The sequence below is a fragment of the Ptychodera flava genome, chromosome 8 (genome assembly GCF_041260155.1).
Source record: "Ptychodera flava strain L36383 chromosome 8, AS_Pfla_20210202, whole genome shotgun sequence".
NCBI classification, from domain to species: domain Eukaryota; kingdom Metazoa; phylum Hemichordata; class Enteropneusta; family Ptychoderidae; genus Ptychodera; species Ptychodera flava.
This window is the reverse complement of record NC_091935.1, coordinates 18490873-18518816: the sequence shown is the minus strand read 5'-3', so window position 1 is coordinate 18518816 and position 27944 is coordinate 18490873. Positions and strand designations below refer to the sequence as shown.

The following is a 27944-nucleotide window of genomic DNA, read 5'->3' as shown; positions in this document are numbered from 1 at the left end:
ATCGTTTAACTACTTCTTCTGTCTGATGATTGCGGGATGCATGAAACTGAAATAATAAGTCGCAGATACCATTACTTTGTACTTGAAGTAATTTTGAGTTATAATTTATAACGCTCTGCTTTAGCATCGAGCACTGTTATTTCCCACGATGACATTTGTATACCTCGATATATATATATATATATATATATATATATATATATATATATATATATATATATATATATATATATATATATATATATAATATGTATATATCGTTCGGTGCTAAAAGAAGAAGGTTATGATATCTGTTACAGAGTCCCTCTCGCTCGATCGCTCTCTCTCTCTCTCTCTCTCTCTCTCTCTCTCTCTCTCTCTCTCTCTCTCTCTCTCTCTCTCTCTCTCTCTCTCTCTCTATATATATAATATATATATATATATATATATATATATATATATATATATATATATATATATATATATATATATTATTTATAACGCTCTGCTTTAGCATTAGACACTTTAATTTCCCGCGAGGACATCTGTATACTTCGATATACAGATCTTTAAAATCGTTCAATTGTAGAGAACTGGCCATGGACGTTAGTACAGCAAGTTTGTTTTATTAGTCAAATGCGTTACGTTACCCTTCAAAACTGCCAGCAAGCTCTTTTTTAAACAGGGAAAGAATGCGAATCCCTCATGCTTGTCGTTACCATTCAGCGCAAAATAATTTAAACTTATAACATAATAACAAACACACTTTACCTGCATCGCCCGTTAAAGCTTGCAAAATTGTCAACAGAACTTCTCGTTTTCAGTTGATAACAAAGCTTGCTGGTACATCTTCATAATTACCAGTGTTCTTCCCGGTCTGCTGATAGCTGGTCACAAATTTGGATTGAATTTTACGATAACTACAAATACTGAATGCCTGCCTCATTTACACTGCAATGATGGTGACTTTTGAAGGCCAGGTACCCAATCTTTTTTCAGTACTGGCTATGAATTTGATTCTTATGACTTGCGGAGGTAAGTGGAGCAGTTTTATCATCTATTATACGATATTGAAAAGGCAAATTTAGCTGAAATAGTATTTTATTTGCGATAGTTATCCCTTGTTGAGCGAAAACGTGATACTTCAAACAAACAAATTTTGCATCATGTGAAAAAGTATTGCCAGGAAATGACCGGTCTGCCTGGCTGTTTATGTATTCACATAAATTGGTGCAAGGGCAAGTAAATTTCAAGGATGGTTTCCCTCAGTTGCTGGCAGGAGCAGTTTATTGAGGTGTCAACTGGTCCTTGTTAATTAGGATTAGCTGATAAACAAAGCCTGTTTTCAGATCGATTACGCTTTTTTGTACACTCGCTTTCCGTGAAGGGAAGACTGGAATACTACTCAGAGATGTGTACATGTAGTGATTTTATCTTGTAGCACGGTTGTTTGGTAGAGTAATCGTGCTTGTAGTAATGCGTATTTCAACAAATAACCCCGATACTCGTTTAAATGTTTTGCCTGTTTTAGATCAATCGGGGTACAAATGCCTCCTACTGATTCTGGCAGTTCTTATGCTGTATTCTCTCAAAGTGGTTTTAGCGTATCGGGCACGATTTCGTTTTATTTTTGCCGATATCTGAACAATCAACCTGATAATCTATCCGATATCCTATAAAAAAGAAACTCGGGTTTCTCAAGTTTTTCATGGTTCGTCCTTATTTTCTTTATCCGTACGTCACTGTCGTTTGTACTGAACAATGTAACAACGCATTGAGTGCAGTCAGTGTTCGCACTTTCAAAGCTTGCTCTATTTGAGTGATTGACACAGTGACCGTCATGCCATTTCCAAAATGTTAATGAGAGATAAATCGGCAGATGCAAAAGAGACGACGTGGAGCAAAGCCACTGTGCAAAGTATTGACAATGCTAGTCCGGCGCGGCACGCTCATTATTAGCTGATCACCAGTATAATTGACTGTTATGGTTACTTATTAAATTTGATAGCAGTTTTTCCGACGTTTTTCACCCTTTGTGAATTGAAATATCTTCCGTAGTGACAATTCCGCCAGGATTAACAAATAATGACGTAAATGAGGTACCACGATCCCTGTCCGATTTCTTCCGCCGTATGATTCGTGTCTATCCGAGCATGAATAATACTAATGACTAATGACCATTGCCGAACATTACCGAAGATCAACCTAGTGACGTTTTCGGTATAATGCAAGGCTTGGTGATCACGGAAAAGAAAATCTGGCGTTGAAAAGGTGTTCGTGCAGCATTGTCGGACTATGCCCCGCTCTTAAGCAAGCGATAGAGTTTCGAGCAAAGGAATTTCATATTCTCTCTTTACTTGAATCATAACGTCGCCATTGTTGCAAATTTTCAATACAATCTTTTCGTCGCTAACCCCACGATCACGTCGTCACACGTGCCCTTCAAATTGAAGCACGGTCCCTCCGTGGAGGGACCGTGATTGAAGAAGCAGGAATTGGCTCATCGAAAGATACAAGTCCCGCAGTCGAAGACTATATCTCGTGCGACTGAATGGTTATGTCGCTTTCAGATAGAGTTATCATGATGGCACCAACCATGCCAAATTACAACTACATCCTACAGGATCTCCAATGACGGTAAATAAAGAATCGGTAGTTCCGATCGCAAATATGTTTGCATGTTTCACTTCCGATGTTTTTTTCGGAAACAGAGTAAACGGTCAAAATCTGACCAAACGGCCCTTTTCAGGGCAATCACCTCCTCCAAAAAGGGAACTACCTCAAACGCACATTTTCATACTTATCACGTTGATTTCCCACCCATAGCGTCAACCAAAACTTTGATGAATAGTCACTAATCTGAAACGGGAGGATTTTTAAATATCCCTAAGTACACTCTTTTTTTTACAAAAGACTGAACATAAATTTTACAAAGCATTGTGAAGTACGAAATAAATTTGAAAATTTTACATTAGCGAATTTAAAAGAATGGATGCATATATGGCTTCGGTTTAGAGGTGTGTTGCTTTTATCTAGCTTAATATATAACCAATTTGTTTTTATATGGATAGAATAAGTAAGGAGAGAAATATTGTGTCAGTGTGGTCCGTCAGATTTGGAACTGCGAATCAGTCGACCAAGCTAATCCATATTGCAGGCGCAATTGTTGAGTACTTGGCATTTTTTCCAGCTTTTTAAATTATATCTGAGGTGTTATAGTCGGAAAGATGTGTGTTTTATGCGTGTCGGCACTTGTGTGCCAGGGCGAATCAGAAATAGACGAGGCGCTGGTAAAAAGATCAGTCAACCTTCCGCCGATCCAGTTGGTGAGGCTGAAGGTGTGAACAACGAACTATTGGGCCATCTTTTGTTTCGATGGACGCTTGTCACTGATACTTGTCTTCTTTCGTCATCGAAGTAAACAGCCACTCACATGAGTGACAGCTTGTTAGTTGCCATATGCATTTAAAGTCAACCACGTTGCGGCAAATCTATGCATAAATGCATATCAAATAAGCTGATTACCCGTGCTTTTCACGGGTTGAAGCATAAACAGTCGAGACTGTCTATGGTTGAAGGGGTCTCTGGCCGGACACTTCCAGGCGGCGTTGCTTGCATGTCGGACTCTTTGTACACGAGAAAAGGAAGATCAGATTGTAATTATCAGACTGATTAGATAACGAAAGTCCAAATATCTATTGACTCAGATATGATGTGTGCTGTTACGCTCACTTCTGCAAATTCCGTGTAAAAATAGCAAAACGACAAGAAAATGCGATAACCAGACTGGAACGGTCACAGCGAAATTACTCACATTTTGAATTAATATTGATATGTTATCTAGGGTCTATTTGAGTTCGTGCAAGGGTATCGAATTTGACATTTCTTCGTTGTTTTCCGCCTTACGGCGGTCACCACTAACCTGCAACGATACTGTATATGAATGGTAGATTCTTTTATGCAGAATACTCGTCAAATTCTCTCTTGCTCCCAATCTCTGTGGATATTACATTTGAAACTGATCATTGTCACGGTTACTTACTTGACTCATGAGCCTTACAGCTCTATGAGTCAGAGAAGGCGTTTTAAGTTAAGGTCGAATTCGTTTGCAATTCTTGGGTTTCGAAGCCTGTGTGCAAAGCATGTCGCACTTTCATTGGTTTTGTTGGCAAAGTAAACTCAAGGTCTAACGACTTATCTTTAGAGAGCATAATATAAAGATGGCAGTGTGTGTCAACCTACAAGATTTTATTTTCCTAACTTCTGTAAGGTACCATATAAAACTTAAATATGTGTGAGGGCAATGACTCGCTCAATAAGTGCAAATGTTTAAATCTTTAGATAAACAGTGTTTTCCGTTGTTTCAATAGGAGCTACCTGTGATAGCTTCCCCCCACACAGATCTAGACCACAGGGTACTGCAGGCATTATTCGTCTGGAAGTTATGAATATGATTAATAATGTCAAGTGTTACACTTTTATCACTAAACAAGTCTTATCTTTGTCGATTGTGTGCCCATTACTTAATCCTCGCTATCTCAGTATAGTATTTAAGTTCAAAGAAAACAGTCCATATCTGTTAATTGCCCTCCCTAATCCCCTTTATTAATTTGTTCTGCCGATCACAAAAACGCAATGCGGCGGCTTATCGCCCTAATCAAATAACCGTAAGCAGCTCATTGCCTTATGAGCTGCTAACGAGTTATTTGGTCAGGGCGATAAGCCCGCATTGGTGATTGGTATAACAAATTAATGAAGGGGATTAGAGAAGGTAATTAGCAGATTGGACTATTTTCTTTGAAATACATGTCCTAGAGACAGAGATAGCGAAGGTCAAGTGATAGGTACATACGAGACACAGGCAGGGCTCATTGTATGAAAAAAGTTCATTTATTGATGGTATTCATAACCTAAAGACGAATAATGACTGCAGTAGTCTAGACATGGCAAGATTGGACTATCAGAGCCCAGAGTCACAACTGACCATGCCTATTAATATTCATAAGTTTACTCTACCTCTCTGCTATCACACTAATGACTCCCGAAAAATCAAAGGTTGGCTCTTACGTTACATTGGTAACCCCACACCTTCAGAGTACAACATTTTCGAAATAAACGAAATGATATTTAATTATCAAAAATACTGACTATCTTTTACGTATAACTAGCAAACTAAATTGCTCTGTGAGCCCGCGTTAAAAGCCAAGAGGTAAACAGCATTTAAACAAAAATTACGACGATCAAGTGAAGCGCTGCTGAAACTGAGAGCAATGGTGCAGAGAGAAATCCAAACTTCGGTCTTTTTAATCAACCTTTCACTAGCACTATGGTTTTCCACCAAACAATGCGACTAGAAAATGACCCTAGAACCCGCTCGAAAAACACAATGCTTCCCAGCAGACACTTGGCTAAGCGACCAAGCCAGCATGGCGATGCCTCCACTGCTCAGACAAACGGAGCCCACGACAGGTAGTCAATAGGTGGTTGTGTAAAATTTGCTCAGCTCATAGGTGTTTATAGCAGCCAGTTTGCCATGGAATCTCAAACGAAATTTTGTCAGTATAACAGCTTTTTTTGAAGTTTAGAAGTCATTTTTGGCAAGAGAGGGCCTAACATTAATACCTGATCACTACACAGGCCCAGTAGTCATTAAAAATTGTTAGAACGGCCACTTTGACCGACCAGGTACAGGTTTCGGAGAAGGTTTCAAAAACAAACAAACAATGGGCTGATCTAAAGTTTGTGGAAAAACATCAAGCATACAAGAATTATTGGATGTGTCCTAACCAGGCCAGTTTCTGTGCCGGGAAAAGTTGTAATGCAAATTTTGGCCTTTGTTGGGAAAGGTAGATCTCCAGCTGTGCAGACATATAATTCGTTGCATCAATGCTGAATGCGTCTGTATATTCGGATCCTTAAGATTTATAAAATTACGTTTTATAAAGTAATTGCAATGCTGGTGAACTAATGTGAAAAAGATGAGATCTGAAAATTACGCAATACAGTGTGATAGAGATTTAGAAAAGCTGTACTCATTTGTCAACCTAATATAGGGCTAAGCCCTTTACGTCATGCCAGAGGTTAAAGGTATACTGTCACCTGTTCCAATTTTGCCACAGCTACCATGGAAAGAGAAAATCTAACCAAAAACAGCGCCCTCGCATGGGCATTTTGAATACCAAGGAACGCCTCTTTCACTATATATGGGCATATTTAGATTACAGTTGACTGTATATCTTTAAGATCGGAAATTGTATTTCTGTCTGAAGATGCACAGTCAACGCTTACATGTTCAAAGACTGCATTGATTCGTGATCAGTAATAAGATTGAATAAAATGAAATTAATTGTTACTTGCTAAGTAGGACCACTATAAGCATCACGTAAACATTAAATTTAAACGCCAAGTTTACCCTTTGATGAAAGCAGTTCACACATGAATTGTCAAACCCCGAGCAGGTATAGCTCTCCAGTTGTAAGCTTACCTGTCAATAATTTGGACCTAAATGGCAATTTTACCATGATGACAACCCATTGTGTTTAAAATGGGACGTATGTTGTGCCAGCATTATCGTTTTAATAGCAACTGCAATGCAAAACGTACACTAGCAAGCTGACAACCATCGTTCAGTATAAAAACTGGCAATTTTTGCATCCGGTATTGACACAGAGGGCGTGCTTCAAATTTACTCCCAACATTCTCGACGTGAGTCCTTGTTCATATGCACGCGACGACGGTTTTCTCCCTTGATCTATTTTTATAGCGTATTGGTAGTGCTATTGTGTATTAATAAGGAGGTTATAGATAATAGCAACTGGCTTTATGGCAACGATATATTTCATTTATGGCGTGTAAAAAGTTATACTTTGCACGTTTCGTATTTGTTTCTTTATTAGCACTCAAAAACACGGTGGTGCCCATGAATTTAACTTGATGAGTCGCAGTGCATATTGAACGCATGCCTGCAGTTAACCGCTGGCGCGATCATTAACGGAACCGATCAACGATTAGAGATAAAAATGTGCAGAGTACTTATTTTACCATTTAGAGAAACTATCAATTTGTTCATGATAATTTGCTGTTTTTGCCAAACGTGAAATTCTCCACTGGTCATTTAAGGGGGGGGGGGGACTTTTCAGATAGTAATCCATTACTTGACATAGTAGGCAAACAGTCTCTAGAAGTCCATGAAGACTGTACAGTTAAATTTCTAATGTATTACGTTTATCTTATGAACCTAATGCAGTAGGGAGTAGCTTAATGTTCTAAATAAGAAAATACTTCTGTCGGTCAGTCTATTGGGGCCCGTAAACACCTTTGTTACTACTTATTTATAAAAAATTGTGCCAACTTCTGTGCAGAGTCACAGTTTACAAGCGCCGCATCTGACTCATTTCGCATCTCTGTCCAGGACACTGATTTTTCATCATGATTATTAGAATGCTTGCCGACTTGTCAACGGATTTTACAGTCTAAGATTGAGCGATAAGGTGATTTTGTTTCCAATCCAGGCCTTAAATTCAAACATTGCTTGGGAATTGGCTGATATTTTCAAGGTTGACGCATTACAAGTACGTAGTAATGCGCACGGCATACGAGTATTAATTTGTTTTGCCAAATAATCAAGTCTGATGGCCTTTACGTCACATCATTCGCCTTGGTGATGCGATCCATTGTGGCTACCAACATTTTCCTTTGATTTACATGGCCATTTTTCTCGCAAATCTCTTTAAATATTTAAATACTGAATACGAATTAGTAGAAGGTTGTATCATAACATGATCCAACATGTTTGCCGCTCGACATTTTCTCACATCTTCGTAAAGTTTTGAACTGCTTCTCACACTTTGAAATCACAGAATTACAAACATGTAACATGTACAAGTATTCACGTCACCTGCTACTGCATTGTATGCCAACATGGACCTAACGTTGAAGTTGTAATTTCAGAGTAGTCCAAATCATCTATATCAACGGCAAATTTACGAAAATTATTAGTGTAATGTCAAAGGTCAACAAATTGAACATTGAACCGATGCGTGTAGGCACCACATCAACAGGTGCGTGTGAATTTACTTTCTGATTTGGTTGCTGGTGATTTTGCGCTTTTGGTTCCTTAAATGTGTGGCGATATTTGATCATGTTAATTGACGATTCCAGTCCATCTGATTCAAGAAGCGAAGTGGTTAGTTGAATTCAAATGACAACAATTGTAGCGAAGTGTAGCCAAGCTAAATGAATGCTTCAATTCAAAGTTTAATAGCGCATTGATATGTTTCGATGTTATTACAGTTCCTCGCCTATTTTTTTATTTTATTTATTTATTCTGCACAAAATTATACATAAAACACCATAAAAAAAACAAAATGTGCATGGCTTACACAGAAAAATCTAAAGACTTATTTCCACTTTGGCCCATAACTAGCCTTCGCTACACTCGCTACATTTTATACGTTACAGAAATGAGTCTATAAAAAGGTTTACACCTTGGACCTTGTAGTGTATAATTCAAGTCTGTTGTTAGTAATTATGAGTATTGTTCGCCGGAGAAGGCGCAAAACACGATCCAGTGCCATAAAGGTTTTATCATACCTTGTAACTTCACTTTGTACATTTATATGAACTTAATATTAAGGTTTGAAAGTTCAAGAAGGAAAATGATATATACGACTAATTCGATCTTTATGGGATATTAAGTAGAGATCTAGAGATACTTTAAACATATTTACGCCTGATATCTACCAAAATACAGTTCAACTGCCACTTAATAAATTTAAGTTCCGGCTTAAATCAAATGTATCAGTATCAATACTGCTATCTATTTATATTAAGGCTGAGTTGATAAGCTCAATCCGACATCATGAAGAAGTATGCCACTGTCGGTGACGGACGTGTTTTCACAACGCTCCGTCCCGTTTCGAGAAAACTGAGCCCGACTGCTAAAGTGATACCTTGAAATCTGTTGAAAATGAAGTGTAACGATTGTGGCACTGAGAAGGATACCCATTTGTGTCAAGGCGACTTAGATTTATGTCTCTGATGTGAAGCAAGACGATTTCCCAGGACAAGTGGAAGACTGTCACAGAACAACAAAGACAAGATGGCAGAAGGCCACGGTGAAATACCAGCATCAAGTGTCGAAGGTAGACTTGCAACTTTATGTCATAAGGTTGATCAGTTATCTTCCGTGACATCCACCCTACGAGAGCTTCAGGAGTCAGTAAATTTCATGAGCACCTGCTTTGAAGATTACCGAAAACAAATGCAAGAAATCACCATGGAAAATACAGCTCTCCGCCAGAAGTTGGAAACAACTGAAAGAAAACTAAAAGTAGCAGAAGACGAGATTGAAAAAATGCAGCAATACATGAGACGTAACAACCTAGAAATACACGGCATACCTGAAACTAACGAAGAAAATACTGACGACATAGTAAAAAGAGTGGCAGAAGCTGCGGGCGTAAAATACATGTACACGGAGAATGACATCGACATTAGCCATCTATTGCCCAAGAGGAGAGATCAACAACCAACTGCAATCATTGTGAGGTTCACAAGACGATCAGTTCGAAACAAAGTTTACAGTGCTACGAAAAAACTACATAAGAAGACAGCATCCGATATTGGTATAACTCATCAAAGGCAGGATAACCATATCATCTACATCAACGAACAATTAACCAGAAATAACAAAAAACTGTTCCACGACGTCAACGTAAAGCGAAAAGCAGTGAACTGGAAATATATCTGGACTCAAAACGGGAAGATATACGTCCGCAAAGATAATGAAACCCCGGCGATAAAGATCACCTCAGAAAGAGCCATTCAGCGCATAAATTAATGTAAATTCTTACTCGTATTTCACGATTTCTCTTGTAATTTTAGATAAATTTTCCATGATGATTGACGACACCACGATCAAATTTGATTGTAGGGCGCACAGCGTCGAACACTTCAGATCGAGCACTGAGATTGTTAAAAACTCATATTCTTTTTTGCACCTGAACGTTCGTTCATTGCCAAAACATTACGATGAGTTTGTATCATTCTTGGATGTCCTACAGTATCATTTTTCATTCTTGGCTCTTTCAGAAACATGGTTGAACTCAAACGACAAAAATATTTCCAATACCCTCATATAATTTGCTTACTTGCAAAAGAGAAGAGCCTCAAGGTGGAGGAGTAGCACTGTACATTCATGACTCGGTTTCTTACACTTGCATTAACACCTCCAAAATTGAGCACTGTCAATCTATCTTCGCTGATAGCCTCATTAATAACAAAAAAGTACTAATAGGTGTTATCTATAGAAAACCAAATACACCCTACAATGAATTTATTGAGAGTTTTGAGGCTAGCCTTCACCAGCTCTCAGCCAAAGGTCAGGATTGTGTTATCCAAGTGATTTGAATATTGATATGTCAGCGGATGCTCCTCCATCTTCTAATTACTTTACACTTGTGAATTCTTATAATTTCTCCCAAATCATCAACACACCAACAAGAGTCACAAACCAAGCCAGTACTATTATCGATCATTTTCTTACCAATATTACAAATTATTTCATTGAATGTGGTCGATTCAGACAGACATTAGCGATCATTATCCAATTTTTGGCGTCCTTAAACTATTTAGTCATGTTTTCAATTCCAACTCACATACTTATAAATATGACTTCAGGAGTTATAACCAGAACGCATTCTTACACGATTTAAATAATGTTTCTTGGCTGCCCGTGTATGATAGCTCCGATCCTAATGAGGCATATGAGATATTTAACAACATTTTTCTCGAAGTCATGAATAAACATGTTCAAATTAGATTAGTTAAGAACAATTCTAAATCTATCTGCAAGCCCTGGCTTTCTTCTGGCCTAATGAAATCAATTAAGACAAAACACAAACTATTCACGAAAGTCAAAAACAACCAACAAAATGTCGAATTAAAGCACAAGTAAAATATATATAGAAACGTTCTTACAAAACTCCTAAAGTCAGCCAAGAAGAAATATTTTGCAATTTCAATGTTCAATGCGGAGGGAACACAAACAAACTTGGGAATGATCAGAGAAATTCTTAACAAAAGTCAGAAAAAAACATTCCCCACTATTTTAAATCCCAACGATCCCGACAAAACGCCCTTTCAAATAGCATTGGCATTGCAGAATAATTTAATGATTATTTTATCAATATCGGTCCAAACCTTGCTGCTAAAATCAAAGCGAATGTTGACTTTCACCACTATTTACATGGACATTATACAAACTCGTATTTCTTTCAGCCTGTCAGTGAACAAGAAATCATCAGCGAAATTGGACGTCTCGACCCAAAAAAATCAATGGGTCATGACAAGATTCACCCCAAAAATTTTCAACATGCTGCACCTGTTATTAGTCATCCACTTGCTCATATTATCAATTGTTCATTTAACCATGGCATTTTTCCTGACCAATTAAAAATAGCGAAAGTGATTCCGGTCTACAAAAACGGTTCTACCTCAGATGCGTGCAACTATCGCCCCATTTCCATTCTACCCACTTCCAGTAAAATCTTTGAGTCAATTGTTAATAAACAGCCCATCAATTACCTTGACAGACATGATATTCTTTCAAAATTTCAATGTGGATTTTGTAAGAAACACAAAACAAAACTTGCTATAGCAGATCTCATCTCTGATATTGCTGAAAAACTAGACAATGGTCTGATAACCTTCGGTATTTTCATTGATCTTCGCAAGGCATTTGACACTTTAAATCACAGCATTCTTCTTCAAAAGCTTGAACACTATGGAATTAGAGGTTTACCACTTCTTTGGTTTAAGAGTTACTTGTCAAATCGTCAGCAAACAGTCTCCATCGGTAACAAGTCATCCTCGTACAAGCCAATCAAATGCGGAGTCCCACAAGGGTCAATTTTAGGGCCTATTCTTTTCTTGTTGTACATAAATGATATTGTGAACTCAACTAGTAACCTTCACTTTAGACTGTTTGCTGATGACACCAACTTATTTAAATATCTCAACAACTCTGTTATAGACATTAATGATATAGATATTGATTTTCAGAAGATTTGCAAGTGGTGCAATACCAATAAGTTAACTATAAACTCAGATAAGACAAATTATATGATAATTAAGTCAGCTAGGAAATCTGTAAATACTGTTGGAAAGTTGAGTGTTGACTGATCCCCAATTCAAGGCGTCTTATCAACCAACTACTTAGGAGTTTCCATAGATCACCACATGACGTGGAAAACACATATTGATAAAGTTAGCAAATCCATCGCGCCCCTTGTAGGTGTTATTTCACAAATTCGTCATTTTGTTCCAAGATCAACTCTCATCCTACTTTGCAACCCAATGATTCTTCGTCGAATTTGCTAATGCGTTGAAATACGGGGAAACACATACTAAACTTTCCCCCAACACATTCTCAATCTACAAAATAAGTTAGTATGGCGTCACACTTTTCCAGATTTCCGTACTCATACTAACCCCCTTTTCCAGAAACTCAACATTCTTGACATCAACAAGCAATGTAAATTAAATACTTGCTTATTAATTTTTGACTTAAAGAAAAATCGCTTTGTTCATGATGAATATCACTACCTCGACAGATTGCCCCACAATTACCCAACACGACTTGCAAGGAACGACAATTTCTACATCCCTAAAGTGAACCTCTCTATAACTCAGCACAGTCTCAAATACGCTGCAACTAAGCATTGGAATTCGCTACCTGACTCATTGAAAAAATTGATAACAGAACCTCATTCAAGTTACAATTGAAGCATATCTTCTTTCTACTTTATCAGTTTTTTCATTCTGTTCTGTCACCTTACTTTCACCATTTTATTATTATTATTATTATTATTATTATTATTAGACTTTATTTAGACTCGATAGACTGTTGAGCCGAAGGCTCTTCTCACACAGTGTCGAGATGCAAGAAATATATTTTGATGTATATTTATTTATTTCGTATTTAAACTTCAATGTCAGCCTGATGCAAATGCAACGCATTTCACGCATAGCTTCGTTTTGGGGCCACAAGCTCGACTAGTTCTAAAGAACTATTTTTATGGCTCCAGCCAGGATCAGGTTCTTTCTTGAGTTGAAAAGCAAACATTGTGAATGTTTTGTTGTTTCTGGCGAATAAAGATTATTATTATTATTATTATTATTATTATTATTATTGTTAAGAAGAATATTCATGGGTAGTGATATACAAGCAACTAATATGAGAGCAATATCCTTGCATGTGCTTATTAGAATCAAATTTACATTTGATCAAACTGTTACTTCTAATCTATGTTTTCATTGTACGCAGTCTTACATCCTATAAAAATACGGTAAGGAAGCCTTTTGCAGTGATGGCTGGAAATAAAAGACATCACAAATCGTCTGAAAGATGTATAAATACTAGTAATGTTATTGTGGTCGGAATGCCCATAATTGAATTCATCAGATTTATTAATTTATCACGTTCCAAAGTTTTGAAATCCACGGTAGAGAAATAAGCCGTGTTCAGGACATCACAATACGATCGAAAACCATGCATTCGAACATAGAATGTCGGAGTGTGATGGCTCGTGACGGATAAATCAGATGGTCCTCCTTTTCGTTACGCTATAAATATCGAATTTTGTGTTTTTATTTACCTCGTTTGACAGACATTACAGATACGTCCAATGACACGACGTTGTGTTGAATATTTGTACTCTGGCATCGCGATGGCATATACAGGACTGAGAAATCCTTGAGATGTCAATTGTAACTATCAATAGAATGAAAAGCAAGTAAAATGGTACTTATTTACTAATATGTTTTTGTTTTTGCTATACACTTACAGATCAAACGTGTGACTTGGTCGATCCACCGAATGATCGGCTTAAATGTAACCACGACGGTGGAGCAGCCGAAGAGTGCGAAAAGATAAAGTGCTGCTTCAAAGAAGAAGGTTCAGTCTGGTGCAGTTTTCCCGGTAAGCGTCCACGTTCAGGCCATAAAACAGTACGTTTTATCCACAGAGTTTTGCCGACTTCAATAGAAATAAGTAGATTAAAAAAAATATAGATGCCAACGGTACATTTTAAACGGGAAGTTGCAGGACTCAGGGCGCACAATAGGGGGATTACTGATGACGCATCCATTTTAATCTTCAAGTTTGAATTCTCATAACATAGCTATGACCGTATGATAAATTTGAATAATCATAATGGGCACTTTCGATATATATGCAAACTTGGGTCGTACAGGGAACACATTTTGAAAGATATGTGTTCTCCGACAAAAAACTAAATCTTTTCACATCAGTTTCGACTCAGGTTTAGTTGCTACTATAGTATATAGTCACAGATAACATATGCAAGATTCAGTGACAATGAACGCCTGAACCATGGCAAAATTATGGGATTGAGGGACCAAACACAGCACGTCCGATTCAAGTAGTAGCGTGGCTTTTTTACATTTGAATAGATTACGACAATCCGGCTCTTATAGGGGAAGTTCCTGTTTTACTACTAGTGTCAGGAATACCTTTGCGAGAAAATTTTAAATTTTGAACAACAAAAATTCCAAATATATAAAAATTACCATTATAACTGCGTCCGAGTGACTAACATATCAATGAAGGAAGAATGTATGTTATAGTCAACGGAATTAATTTGCCATTGCCTCTCCTTGCTTTCTCCTTCCTGTCTGCTTTTCATTGAAATAATTATTTGGCAAGAAATATCAATATCCAATACCTCACAAGGATTCTCCTTTCCTACAGAACCAAATCTTAGGTTTTAATACAGCGGTAATAACTTAAAGTATCATGATAACACGTTCAGGTCATTTTAGAGTATTGATTTGGCGAATGCAATACTCTGCCTGTCGTTTTATCATCGACCAATATGATGCACTTTTGATAAGAGAGATACATATACATTTTAGACTGGTCGTGACAATGTCCTGAAAATCGAATCATGGACAGCAAGTACATGTAATGGTATACAGTAAACACACAATAATACCTATATTAACCCTTAAGAGAATAATTAGGAACGATACCAAGATATTAACTAACGAGAACACCCAATATTAGTTTGGGCGGAAGAAAACATACCTACATCGATGTAAAAAATTGACGTTTAATTATTGTGTGATTCAGAAATCATACACTCTGCCACACAATAATTTCAATTTCTCAATGCGGACAATTTAATTGTCGTTGCAAACGACTGATTCACTTTGCCATAATAAAACAAATTAAGATCGAAGCTTGTATATTAAACAACTTCCCTAACAGTGAACTACTAGTATTTTCCTTACAGAACCATGTTCAATCGCAAAGACAGATCGAATCAGTTGTTATTATTCTGGATCACCGGAAGATTGCCTTGATCGTGGATGTTGTTTTTTCGCCGACAAAGACAACAAGGACGGAGGAGATGAATGCTTTCTATCGAGTAAGACTTTTCTACTCAAACATACTAAACATGCTAAAAAAATTGAGTTTACAAATATTAAGTGATATTATTAATTGCGATAGTATTGATGAAATTGAGCTAGAATCATGGTCATTGATTGGCTAAATAGGCTGTTCCAATATCAATAGTAGCCCTGTATTGTGAATATTCGGTCTTCAACAAAATTACTGAAATACATTTTCACACGTGGGTACAGATGCCCTAGAACTTCTAGAGTAGAAGCATTGTTCCTTTTCTGCCAACAACGATCAAAACGGACTATTACGACCAGAATTCCCTGATCACAGCAAGTTCCATCGGTGACAGCGATCAACACTTGATCTCGTGAAACAGTTAATCAGAGTTTGTCAAAACCAAGACAGCTGCCACAAGTTTTCTAAGATCATAATAAATGCAAAATTGTGTCGACCTTTATTTTGGCATTTTTCTTGATCTCCTTCACCTTGACATATTTTAGATTGACCATAAATCTATCGCAACGAAGACTCGCCCAGTAAAGCTTCATCCAGCGTTGCCCCTGTCGCCGAAGTGATCATAACATGGAGACTCATTCATGAGTGAAACAAGTCTTCTTTTACTGTGATAATTTTAGTACTGAAATTTTAATCTTTTTCTAAATTATTGACTGCTTGGTCACTTTACCCTGTTCATATCTTTGTGCACATAGTGAAGAAGTTATTTTTATCAGTTATTCTTCAAGTCAGCGCGTGCGTATGAATCTCTCCGCACTACCATTACACATAACGCAAGTAGTTAACTTCATACTGTGTGAATTGGTCCAATACGTGATCACCCTCAGATCCCCTACAGAAGATATGTTTTCAACTTTGATTTTTAGTAAAGCATTATTGATATCCTACATGTCCCCTTTCTCCTCGTCCTTTAGTTCATGGGTTACACGAGAGGTGTACAATTACTTGGAACAGAAAATTCCCGATTAGCATCTCAGGATATGCTGCTATTGCAGAGACTGGTGTTGTCCATTGTATCCAATGTCAAGTTGTTTGCACTGGGCAAATCATGCACTATTAATGGACGTGGTGGATTGGCCGAGTTGGCCTAAATGTTGCCGATCCACCACGTCAAAATGAGAATGGGAACATGTTGGAGTGTAGATACCTGTAATTCTTCCGACATTTAGAGATGATTTCCAGATATTATCACTATGCCACAATATCAAAGTATCATCACTAACTGGCCGAAGTGCTTTGAAAGCTCTGGGAAACACCTTAATAGGCTAATAACATTATTTCAATTAGCTTAGGAGGCATTTTCGTCTTTTTCATTTAATTATGTATTTTCAAACATATTCCATTAAGAAAATGAAGAGTGTAGAAGATTTCAGTGATGTATTTTACTTTAATAATTCGATTATAACATCCATTTATTTATTGCCTTTATTCAATCATCGTCGTTCACAGACACGTGTGCTCAAGTTCCCGTCGGTGACCGCATAGATTGTGTTCATACTTCTCCTGCTGACTGTTTGGATGCTGGTTGTTGCTATGATACATCTTGTTTCCTCACAGAAGGTGAGATTTGATTAACTAATCCTGCGGGTTTGTTTTACTTGAAAGGAGCATGATCGCTATTGTATGGTGTTATTTATGTCATTAGCATAAAAAAGAAATTAACATACTGCTGTCCATATTAGATTTTTTGTGCTTTACATATTTTGATGCTGCTTATTATCATACTTATGATGTTTGAGGTAAACACAGGACATCAATGGAGTAATTTTGGAAAAATCAAACATGAATTTCATTAATGTTGACATACGTGATATGATCTAAATGAAACTCTTCTGCTAGTACGGCGAGGTTCGTGTTTTGCAAGGCCGACCGTTCGCACATACACGAACTTTTTTTCACTCTTTACTTTACCTTATGTCTTCTGTGTGCAGGCGGGGACGAAGTCATATTTTGTTGACTCTTCAAGTATGTTCCGCTATGCCAAAACAAGATATGTGATTTCTTATAAACCAAAAGGGGCAAGGATATTGTATACATTGAACTAATGTTGTGAATGTAAGTAAATGATACTTTTCAATTTGTAATTTTGGTAGAAATTTTGAAGCAGTATGGTGTTGTTGCTGTAACACTAAGGTATCTTTCACAGGCTGCGCTGATGATACGTTTTACCGGGATGGTGATTGTCTTCAATGTAACTGCCAATCCGTTTGTGATAAGAACACTGGTAGTTGTGGTACAAGGTGTAACCATGGATTTATCAGTGAAGACTGCCAAGAAGGTATGTCCCCTTGTTATGCAGGCCGTTTTTCTGTGTTCGCCATATGAGGACTGCTGATGTTATTTTCGTTCTATTACTGTTCTCAAAGCCATTTAAATAGACTTATCATGTCTTATTATAAAATTACCTGTATTGGGCATGGCATGCTTCTTTCTATTTCTGGCATTTAATCAGCTATTGCAAGTATCTAAACATTCGATCGATTTTCCATTCCATTTGTGGGTGGGGCCAGTATGCGCACGTGGTAGACACAGGTCGCCAGGTAAAACAGATCAATTTTCCTTTCCATTTGTGGGTAGGAAGAGTATGCGCAATTGATAAACCTAGGTCGATGTACGACAACATAGGACGAATATTGAAAGTTAATTTCTCTGTAACAATGAAACCCTGTATATTGGCCTAAAACCAAACTCTTACCCTTAGAGTTGCCGAGAAAAGTTGAAGTAGGTCAAATGGTATCCGACGTCATCCCACATATCGGAGAAAAATGGGTTCCCCTATAAGTTAATATCATTGAAACAGCAAACCTCTAGTCCCTGCAGTTGATGATATATGCGGATTTAGGTCAAAGGCAATCTGATGCCATCCCAAGCTTTTTAGGAAGGTGTTTTTTTGTCACACAATATACAAAATAAAGCGAACTACTAGTACTTGCAATGAAAGAAAATAAGTCAAATGTAATTTTAGGTCGTCCCAAATTTTAAAAAATGATTTTTGCCTTATTCTGGTTATCAAACAAACAAACATAAACTCAAGGCCTTATAAGACTATGACAGATGAAAGTATCATCCAACAAAATTTTTGGAAAACGTTCTTTTTATTCTAATAAAGAAACGAAAGAAATGAAACTTATGCCCCTTGAAGTTACTGAGATATATGAAAATAGGTCAAATGTTAACTTTTTCTCTTACTGGTCATTATCCAAATAAAAGAAAACCTTAGCTCTTTCTGAGGTACATGAAAGTAGTTAAAAAAATCCGAGATCATCAAAAACGTTTTTGGTTCTTGTTCATTTGAGATGACAAAAAAAATACAAAGACGATTAAAAAGAAAGAGATTTCGTATTTTTTAACAGAACGTTTAATACTAAAATAAAACTCCTGTACAAAAAATACATATAATATCAATTCATTTTGAAAGACAAAAATACAAATATAATATTAGTCTAGCTGTCAAAGAAGATGAGCCAAAAAGACTCTGTTGAAAAAAACTATGAAATAAATGGATAATGAGTAATGAAGGTATTATCTGATGATCAATTATTCATGTGCTGGTAAAGCAAGTGGAAACTTGAGAAAAGTACCTGCAACAACTAAAAAAACTATAAAAGCGTCGGCGCAAAATCAGTGACGATACAGGAAACTGAGGAAAGATGACTGATGGGTAGAGATGACAGCTGGAAATAAAACAGGGTAAATGAGGATGAAGACGAGTGATTTTTGAGTTCTTTTAGCGTTTGTTAACTTAAATACCCTCAATGGTATGCGACAAAAATGGTATTTTTCATACGCCAGAATGGTAAACTCATTATCGCTTTAAACGTACGAGTACTAGGTGCTCTGATTACATGCGTTTTCCCATTTACGTGTTCAATTTAAAAATCTACAAAGCAATGTTTATTCAAAGTTTTTAATGATATAAAGAAGTTGATTGTTCATAATTTGAAATGCTTTGGTCATTTATAAAATGTAAACGCAAATATTCATCTTTTGCCTGAACTCTATGTTATAATAATTTTGAGTGTTCGACAACCGATCATATTGTCTACATAACTCGCAGGTATTTTAGAAGCACATATACGGATATAAATCCTACCAATGATCCATCATATGTCAATTTTCAAATCTGATCGTATAAGTAATTTGTATTTCACTGTTTACGAAGTTTGCAGGGCATTGACGGCGCTTGATTAGTCCCCACGGACGAAGTCGGGGGGACTTATAGATTGGGTCATGTCCTTCCATGCGTCCGTCCGTCTGTGCGTCCGTGCGTCCATACACGCAGATATCTCAGACTAGCCCTAGTCAATTTCTTTCAAACTTTGCACAAGGATAGTACCCTACCCCATACAGATGCACGTCGATTTGTTTCACAATGCGATCAAATTTGGCCGTGTTAGAGGACTTGTTAGTTTACACCTCCATAGACTCCCATGTACGGTATAAGGCAGTTCTCCATAGACTCCCATGTATAAGGCAGTTCTCCATAGACTCCCATGTATAAGTCAGTTCTCCATAGACTCCCATGTATAAGGCCAAGAAAAATAAAAATTTAGTTTCTCATCGTATTCATATTGCAAAAAGGATGCAGTGACAGTTTTTAGTCCCCACGGATGAAGTCCAGGGGGCTAATAGATTGGGTCATGTCCGTCCGTTCGTCCATCCATGAGTCCATCCGTTCACGCAGATATCTCAGATATTTTGACAAAATGTCACGTGACCTTGGTGACCTTTGACCTCAAATATACATATTTGTCCATAGCCCAGTAACCAATAGTGCTACACACTTCATATATGATATGATGGGACACCTTATGACGCCACATATTGTTACTCATTAATTATGCGCATATCTAATTTGAGCGAGCCAATAAAGCTAGAGGTCTAAATTTTGGTATATAGGGATAACTTAGCAATGCAATTTTTTGACAAAATGTCACGTGACCTCAATGACCTTTGACCTCAAATATACATATTTGTCCATAACTCAGTAACCACAAGTGGTACACCCTTCATATTTGGTATGATGGGAGATCTTATGACGCCACATACTGTACCTCATTAATTATGCACATATCTAATTCTGAGCAAGCCAATAGAGCTAGAGGTCTGATTTTTGGTATATAGGGATAACTATAGGATAGAAATCTTTTGACAAATGTCATGTGACCTCGATGACCTTTAACCTAAAATATACGTTTATGTCAATAAATAAGTAACCACAAGTGCTATGTCCTTTATATTTAGAAGGATGAGAAACCTTATGACAACACACGCTTTACCTCATTAATTATGTACATATCTAATTCTGGGCAAGCAAATAGAGCTAGAGACATGATTTTTGGCATATAAGGATAAATATGCAATACAATTTTTTTTTCAAAATGTCACGTGACCTCGATGACCTTTGACCTTGATTATACATATATATGCATAACTCAGTAACCACAAATACCCTCCAATTTTGATAGGATATTAGACCTTAAAGCGCAGTGGTCGTTGGGCTGCGTGTGCGCGATTTTTTTGTTGATAAACATAAATGTTTGTAAACATAAGTTTTCTCAACTTCAATCAGAGTGAGATGGGAGCGGTCCCTCACTTTGTTAACGCCGTTGTATAATTGGACTCAACATCATGCAATAGTAAAATATTAAGATCGGAAACGAACTTCAGTGGTATATTTCTATCTATAAACTCATGTAAGGCTATACGAACATTGAGACACTCAGCACATACGTCGCTGAGTTTACTGCATGCAGTCACAGTGAACAAATGCGTTTGATCGTGCGCGGTCATGCTGTTTGTACACAATGCTATGTACAGCACGGTAAAAATACATCACTAAAATGATCAACATTGTATATATATGTAGACCAGCAAGAAGCACAATGCCTAACACAAAAAATTACACTCAAGACCATGATCGGCAAGCCAGAGCAGGACACGCGAGATGCTGTTGCTTCGATAAAGGACTGGTCAGTTTCTTCGGCCGGGGGGGGGGGGCGGTGGATTATTTTTTGCCGACATCAAAAAGTGGCTGACAGCCTAGACTGAAAGATTCCGTCGCGTGCGGGCGCTCCAGCGCACTGCGACCTACGACCCTTTAAAGGTAAAGGGTAAAGGGTCGTAGGTCGCAGTGCACCAGAGCGCCCGCACGCGACGGAATCTTTCAGTCTACTGACCCCCTATTCCAAATTTTGAAAACAGGGTGACCCCTCCCCCTGCACACGACGACTGTAATATGTAATAATATAATACTGTAATATATATATATATATATATATATATATATATATATATATATATATATATATATATATATTATATATATATATATATATATATATATATATATATATATATGTTATATTTTACGTACGGTTATACTTTAAGTCATTCTGTGTCATTCTAAATTGTTGGCATGTCAGTTTTAAGATAGGAATTTCAAAGTGTCAGTCTTAAAGTTTGAATACAGTACATTTGAATGAGCTATGAATGTATTTCACACTTTCTATGCTTAACCAAATGTCCTGAACTGTTGACAGAAATGGATGTCAATCATTAATATTAAACAGGAAAAAGCAGTAAATCAAAAACTTTGATGTGTGTTAAGACTTGCCATCCATCCAATTAAATCTCCTTAGGAACCATAGAGAGGCATCTTAGCCAAATCTGATGTGTGCAGAGTCTGAGATGACCTTTCCTTGTAACATTGATATTTGTGCATGTTGCTTTCTCATACTGAATTCGCATAGAGAGAACAGAAAAGTATCAGGAATTTGTTATGCTTTTCATATGAAATGCAGATTTCATGATAGTACACTTTCACTTAGCAAACATCAAGATATCTCTGGCATATATCTCTGATTTATTAAAGTATGGCGCCCGAAGGGCGCGGAGAAAAATATGAAACATCCTGATATCTCTGATATTTATGTCTTGTATATTAAAGTAATGCACAGGAAGGGTGTGCTGAAAAATGTCTGATATATATTGAAGTAATGCGCTCGAAGAGCATGCTGAAAAACATTGAACATACATATATCTCTGATATATGTATGCCTGATATGTTAAAGTTGGGCGTGCTGAAAAATATGTCTGATTATTAAAGTTATGCGCCTGAAGGGCGCGCCGAAAATGAAACTGAATGAAATTTGTGGCTGACACGATGCATTTTAGGCAACGATGAGCCTGTGTCGAAATTCAAAAACACACTGACCCCCCCTATTGGGCATTTCAAAAACATGGTGACCCCCCCCCCTATCAACAAAGTCAAACACAGGGTGACCTCCCCCCATGAATCCACCGCCCCCCCCCGGCCAAAGAAACTGACCAGTCCCTAAGGGAGAACGTCACCGCATTGACGTACACGGATATATGAGAGAATCCGGTCCCACAACCAGCTGCACAACGTACCGGCCCCGCGACGACTTGGCCCACGACCCACTGTTGATTACCATTTCTTACTTCTTCTAGTAATACCGGTACATGGCAAGAAATAGTCAAATGACAGGACACAATAGACAAAACTAGCCTGTTTTCGCGGCATTTGGCAGGAAAATTGCACGGCGACACATAGGGACGTAGTAGTCCTGTTTCAAAATGACCTACATTTCACGTCCTACACACATGTACTGCATGCTCTGATTGGTTAATCCGCTTCTCTAAGGTCCACTTTCGGAGCAGTCATTGGAGGGACCTCATGTGTTAGGTCTCATTATTATGAATTATTCAATTTACAGCTTCCTGATTGGTTAATGTATAGGTCCGGTCCTCCAGTGTTCACTGCCTCATTATGGTCGCTGTTCGATCCCAGTTTATGAAGAAAGGTACTCATGCCGAGTATTTGTCAAAATATATCGTTAGATTTGACCTTGTTCGAGAGTTCCTCCGCTATTCATGGCACTTTATGTGATACTGTGAATTATACATGAATTTAATATTGTCAGGAGATATTTTGTCCTTTTCCCTGCACGAGTTGATTGAAATGAGCTACCGACGCCTGAAACCGTTATGTAATTTTTGTTACGTAATGCCTTGAAGCTCTATTGTTTCCTCTTGTCATTCACAGGCCTCACTGTTGTCGATGCGGCCAATGCACCCCGTCAAATCAAAACGAAAATCGTAAACTTTGTACGTAACCAACAATTGGAAAACAAAGAGCCAACATGCCTGTAATGCTAGACTTTGTTCAAGTCGGTGAATTTTTAAAAAAATAAAATCATTTACAATATTTTCTCTTGTGTCTCTCCAATTCAGTACAAAACTATTCGGAATTTGGTAGCCCAGGCCATGTTTTTCCCAGCGATTGAACGCGTTTTACCTTTGAGTCTGCGAAGGATAGTAATTTAGTTTCTGCCGGATTAACCTCCGGGTGAAACTCCCCTGTGTAGCGTTCACCCGACTCATCGCGTCCACTACACTCACGCGCGCATTTCACATGAAAGCAAAATACATATCGTTGCGTTCACTCCACTCAAACATTAACAAATCACAGACTTGAAACGAGTCTGCTGTAATGCATAAAGGGACAGGGATAAGTAAAAACAAGGAAATTTAATGCATGAAGGTTTGTCGGGCATTTTTCGTTGTAACTTCCGGCCGATCCATGAACATCACAATAACGTATTACTTCAGCGGTAGCCAGGAAGCACGTTGGACATTGCATAATGAGGCAGTGAACACTGGAGGACCGGACCTACACATTGACCAATCAGGGAGCTGTAAAGTGAATAATACATAGTAATGAGACCTAACGCATGAGGTCCACCAATCAGCTTAACGCAAATGGACCTTAAATTACAAGATGAACCAATCACTGATGTTTGTACATATGTCATGGACCTGGCTTATGAAACAGGACTAGTGAGAGATCCTGTGCACGGTCATGGCAGAGATCCAACGGCTAGCTAGTGTACGCTTGCTGCGGATCCGTAGCCCTACCACTCCCTTTGCTTGTTGTGTTGGGGGAGTGGGCAGCAAAGGGAGTGGTATGGTAGGGCTACGGATCCGCAGCAAGTGTACGCCTACCGGTGCTACGCAAACTTCGTTGTTGTACCTCCTGATTGCCGGGTAGGTCTGAATCCTCTTTCAAATGAGATAACGCCCACATAACAAGAAGACCTATGAAAGGTCCTTCGCTTGACTTGATACCTGTACTCGGAATTCTCGTTTGCACCCCTAATGGGGTAAACTTCGTAGTGGAGTTGGATTCTCCACAGCCGAGTGAAGCACGCCATATACCCGGTTCTCTTGACACCGACGTTCATGCAGACCACAGAATAGCCCTGCGTACAGGTCTGTGTGTTCCCGGCGTTATACGGCCTCCACCACAGCCCTGCAACGGTCTATGGAGATAACCGGGAACTCTGCGGTCCGGATCCGGACCGCAACGAAAAAACGGTCTTTTTGGCCGAAATTCTGCTCTATCGGGGCAAAATCCTTTCCCTGCCTACCTTTACCTCCTAACCGACCCAAGAAAAGATGCGATTAACTTCTCCTAACGTCCAAAACCGCTCGTTTTCTGAAACATAACGTACTCGACAAGTTGTTTACCCATGGAGATCGCCATTTTGAATCTCGCCAGTTATCTCTATGGACCGTTGCAGGGCTGTGGTGGAGGCCGTATAACGCCCGAAACACACAGACCTGTACGCAGGGCTAACCACGGAACAGATGTTTCTTGCTGCAGCAGGCATTGCTCTACTAGCTGTAGATTTCTGTAGCTTGCGTTTTTGTCAATTGTAGTCCTGTTTGGGCTCTTGAAATGAAAGTTCTCGTCCTTGCTAGCGATGTCGTAGACCAGAGCCCGGTCATTGATAGATAGTCTGTTAACTTAGCATATACACGCGTACAGGTAAGTGTTTAGCTCCATGGCTCGAGCAAGCCCCATTCAACTGATTCAAGAAAATCATGATCAAATGTGATCTCAAGCCAGCGTGTAATTACTGTTCAATATTCAGTAGATATTTAACTCAGATTAATTGACCTTTATTGCGTGTTAGATTTGGCAAGTTGGTATGCTTGTGACAAATCAGCCGCCATATCAGCGGCAATATCCCTAACATAATAATCAACCCGTAACCTCATGCGGCACTCTCGGATATCTTGTCAACAAGGGGGGGACCCCCTCAGGAGCATGCGCAGCGACGACCACTGCGCTTAAAATGTCACATCTTGTACCTCATTTATTACGCGCATATGTATTTCTTGGATGGCCAATACAGCTAGAGGTCTGATCTTTTTTCCCGATTTAGAACCATAACTTAGACATGCCTCATGTGTTTCAAATTGGGAACAACGACATAGACCTATGTGCCCATAGATCTCAACATATACACTCCAGTGATACTTCTTAATGACCACATTTCCCTGCCCCATCAAGACTAATACTCCTATTACAAGTGGGAACTATGTCATTGTCAATGACTTGATTGTACCAAGGCCTGTGGCCAGGCAAAGGATGACATGGTTTGCTAAAGAGGATGAACGATGGAGGAAGACGAGAGCATTCTAAAATTACGTGTAAAGGTCGTCTCTATCAATACAGAAACACAATGATAGGGAATTAGCTATACTCAGAAAAGAACATGGAGAGCCAGTAGCCAGAGTAAAAACCTTGAAGATAACTTCCTCTTTGGAATTGAACTTAGATAACAAAAAGGGGAAGGAAAGGAGAATTCGAACGGAACTGAACAGGGCCTACAACTAGTTGTCTTTTTCCCCTATATCTCTAACTTCTTTGGATATGCACATTTAAACAATACATACTTATCACATCTTGCATCACCACTATATCGAGCGTCGAGTTCGATGCTTTCTTAAGATACATTAATCATCTTTAACCTTACTACATAGTTTTTTGTTTCAATTTGCATTGCATTCGTTTTCAGATGATAGAGAAAATTAATTAACTAGAGAATGAATTCATCTGTGCAACACCATCACTTTACGTATCTGATTTAAAATTCAATTGCCGAGCTTTCTTATTACATATTCGAACGTTTGTGTTTTACGTTTCAAATGCTGTAAAAAATTTCGCATTGGCATGATTTCTTTAAATTGTTTCCACGAAAATCATGTTTGTGTTCGACATTTCATTACAGCCCAAACTCCCATTGTCGATGAATTCAGTCAAAGCAACAAGGAAATTCTGGTCAGCCGTCCACTTTTGTATGCTATGTCACAGCTAACGAAGCAGATATGCAAGTAACAGCAACAACTTCATCCGGGTCCTATCAAGGTCGCGTCACAAGCGGGGATCACCCAGACTACGAATTTGCAAATACCTTTGACGACGTAGTTGTTGAAAAAGACGAAATAGTGACATGTAGACTTACTCCTGGTGATGATAAAAAGCAGATAACAGCTGACGCTTATAGTAAGTCTTCTGTTTGTTAAAGTAGTTATGGCTACGTTCGTCTTAACAAACACACAGTCACTGAATCAAGACTATCGCTATATGACCTATACGGCAAAAAAGATCACATATGTTTTAACAACAACAATTTACAATTGTCAATTTAAATTAGATTCAAATGATCTTTCTCTTGACTTGTACAGGATGTAGTAAAAGTTTTGTTGTCAATAAAATCGTCCAATACAACATTGACTAACAATGTTCATTCCAAACCATGGGCTTAAAAATTGTCTAAAAGTTGAACAAAATGTCATGATAAACGTTAAGGTTAAAGCTATTCGTCGAGATCCGTAAAGTTTTGTAAGAACAAAAGGAAAAGAGAGGTAACTGTTGTGGCTTCAATTTATTTTGAAATTAGGCAAATCAAAACGAATGGTTAAGAGAGTTGTAACAGAATATTACATCATGACGAACTATGTGATTGAAAGTCCACTTCGTTTTTATTTTTCTATACGAACATCATTGTCAAGTCCAACCAGTGTTGACAAATAGCCCGTGGTTAACTGATGTAACGAAGACTCAAATGACGGTTCGTTGGGATGCCTGGGATACTTCTATTGATATTGGAGATGGGCCAATAGAGCTGTATGAGGTCTGGTACAAAGTGACTGGCGAAAATGACTTCACTCGATACGACACCACTGAAGACCAAACGTCTTTGCCTGTCACAGGGCTGACACCGTACACTAGTTACACATTCGCAGTGAAGACATACAGACCAGGTGCTGGCGGCGGGGGTGACCTGAGTCCTAAAGTCACAGACCAAACACTGTGTGATGGTGAGAAGTTTTACTATCTTCAAGCCGAACGAGAAAGTTTGCAATCAAAGACTGCAATGTTGATTTGTTGTGAGATCCATAATTCGACAGAAATACCGATGAATGTAACACTTTTCTGAATGAACGCTTTATCTAATTTTTTGGAAGTTTCTGTTAGCACATTTGAACGTTTAATGATATATGTATAAGACGAAAGTACATCTACCTGTCTACTCTCATCTAGTCAAAACATAATATTGTTGTGGTTGTTTTTGTCTTTAATTCGTAACTATATACTACTAAAATATATTCTGAAATCGGTTTTGGTAATTATGTATAAGAATCA

General features: G+C 38.1%; 1 protein-coding gene across 1 annotated transcript in view; it reads left to right on the top strand.

Moving 5' to 3' along the window:
* The first annotated feature begins 838 nt into the window (after positions 1–838).
* Positions 839–27944, top strand: part of LOC139138712 (putative gastrointestinal growth factor xP4) — a 35493-nt gene continuing 8387 nt past the window's right edge. Inside the window, exons 1-7 of the mRNA XM_070707218.1 lie at positions 839–1014; positions 13829–13960; positions 15297–15431; positions 16874–16984; positions 17571–17702; positions 26527–26801; positions 27311–27619. Coding sequence (XP_070563319.1) covers positions 936–1014; positions 13829–13960; positions 15297–15431; positions 16874–16984; positions 17571–17702; positions 26527–26633 — 696 coding nt within the window. The 5' untranslated portion in view covers positions 839–935 and the 3' untranslated portion in view covers positions 26634–26801; positions 27311–27619. The remainder of the gene's footprint in view (positions 1015–13828; positions 13961–15296; positions 15432–16873; positions 16985–17570; positions 17703–26526; positions 26802–27310; positions 27620–27944) is intronic.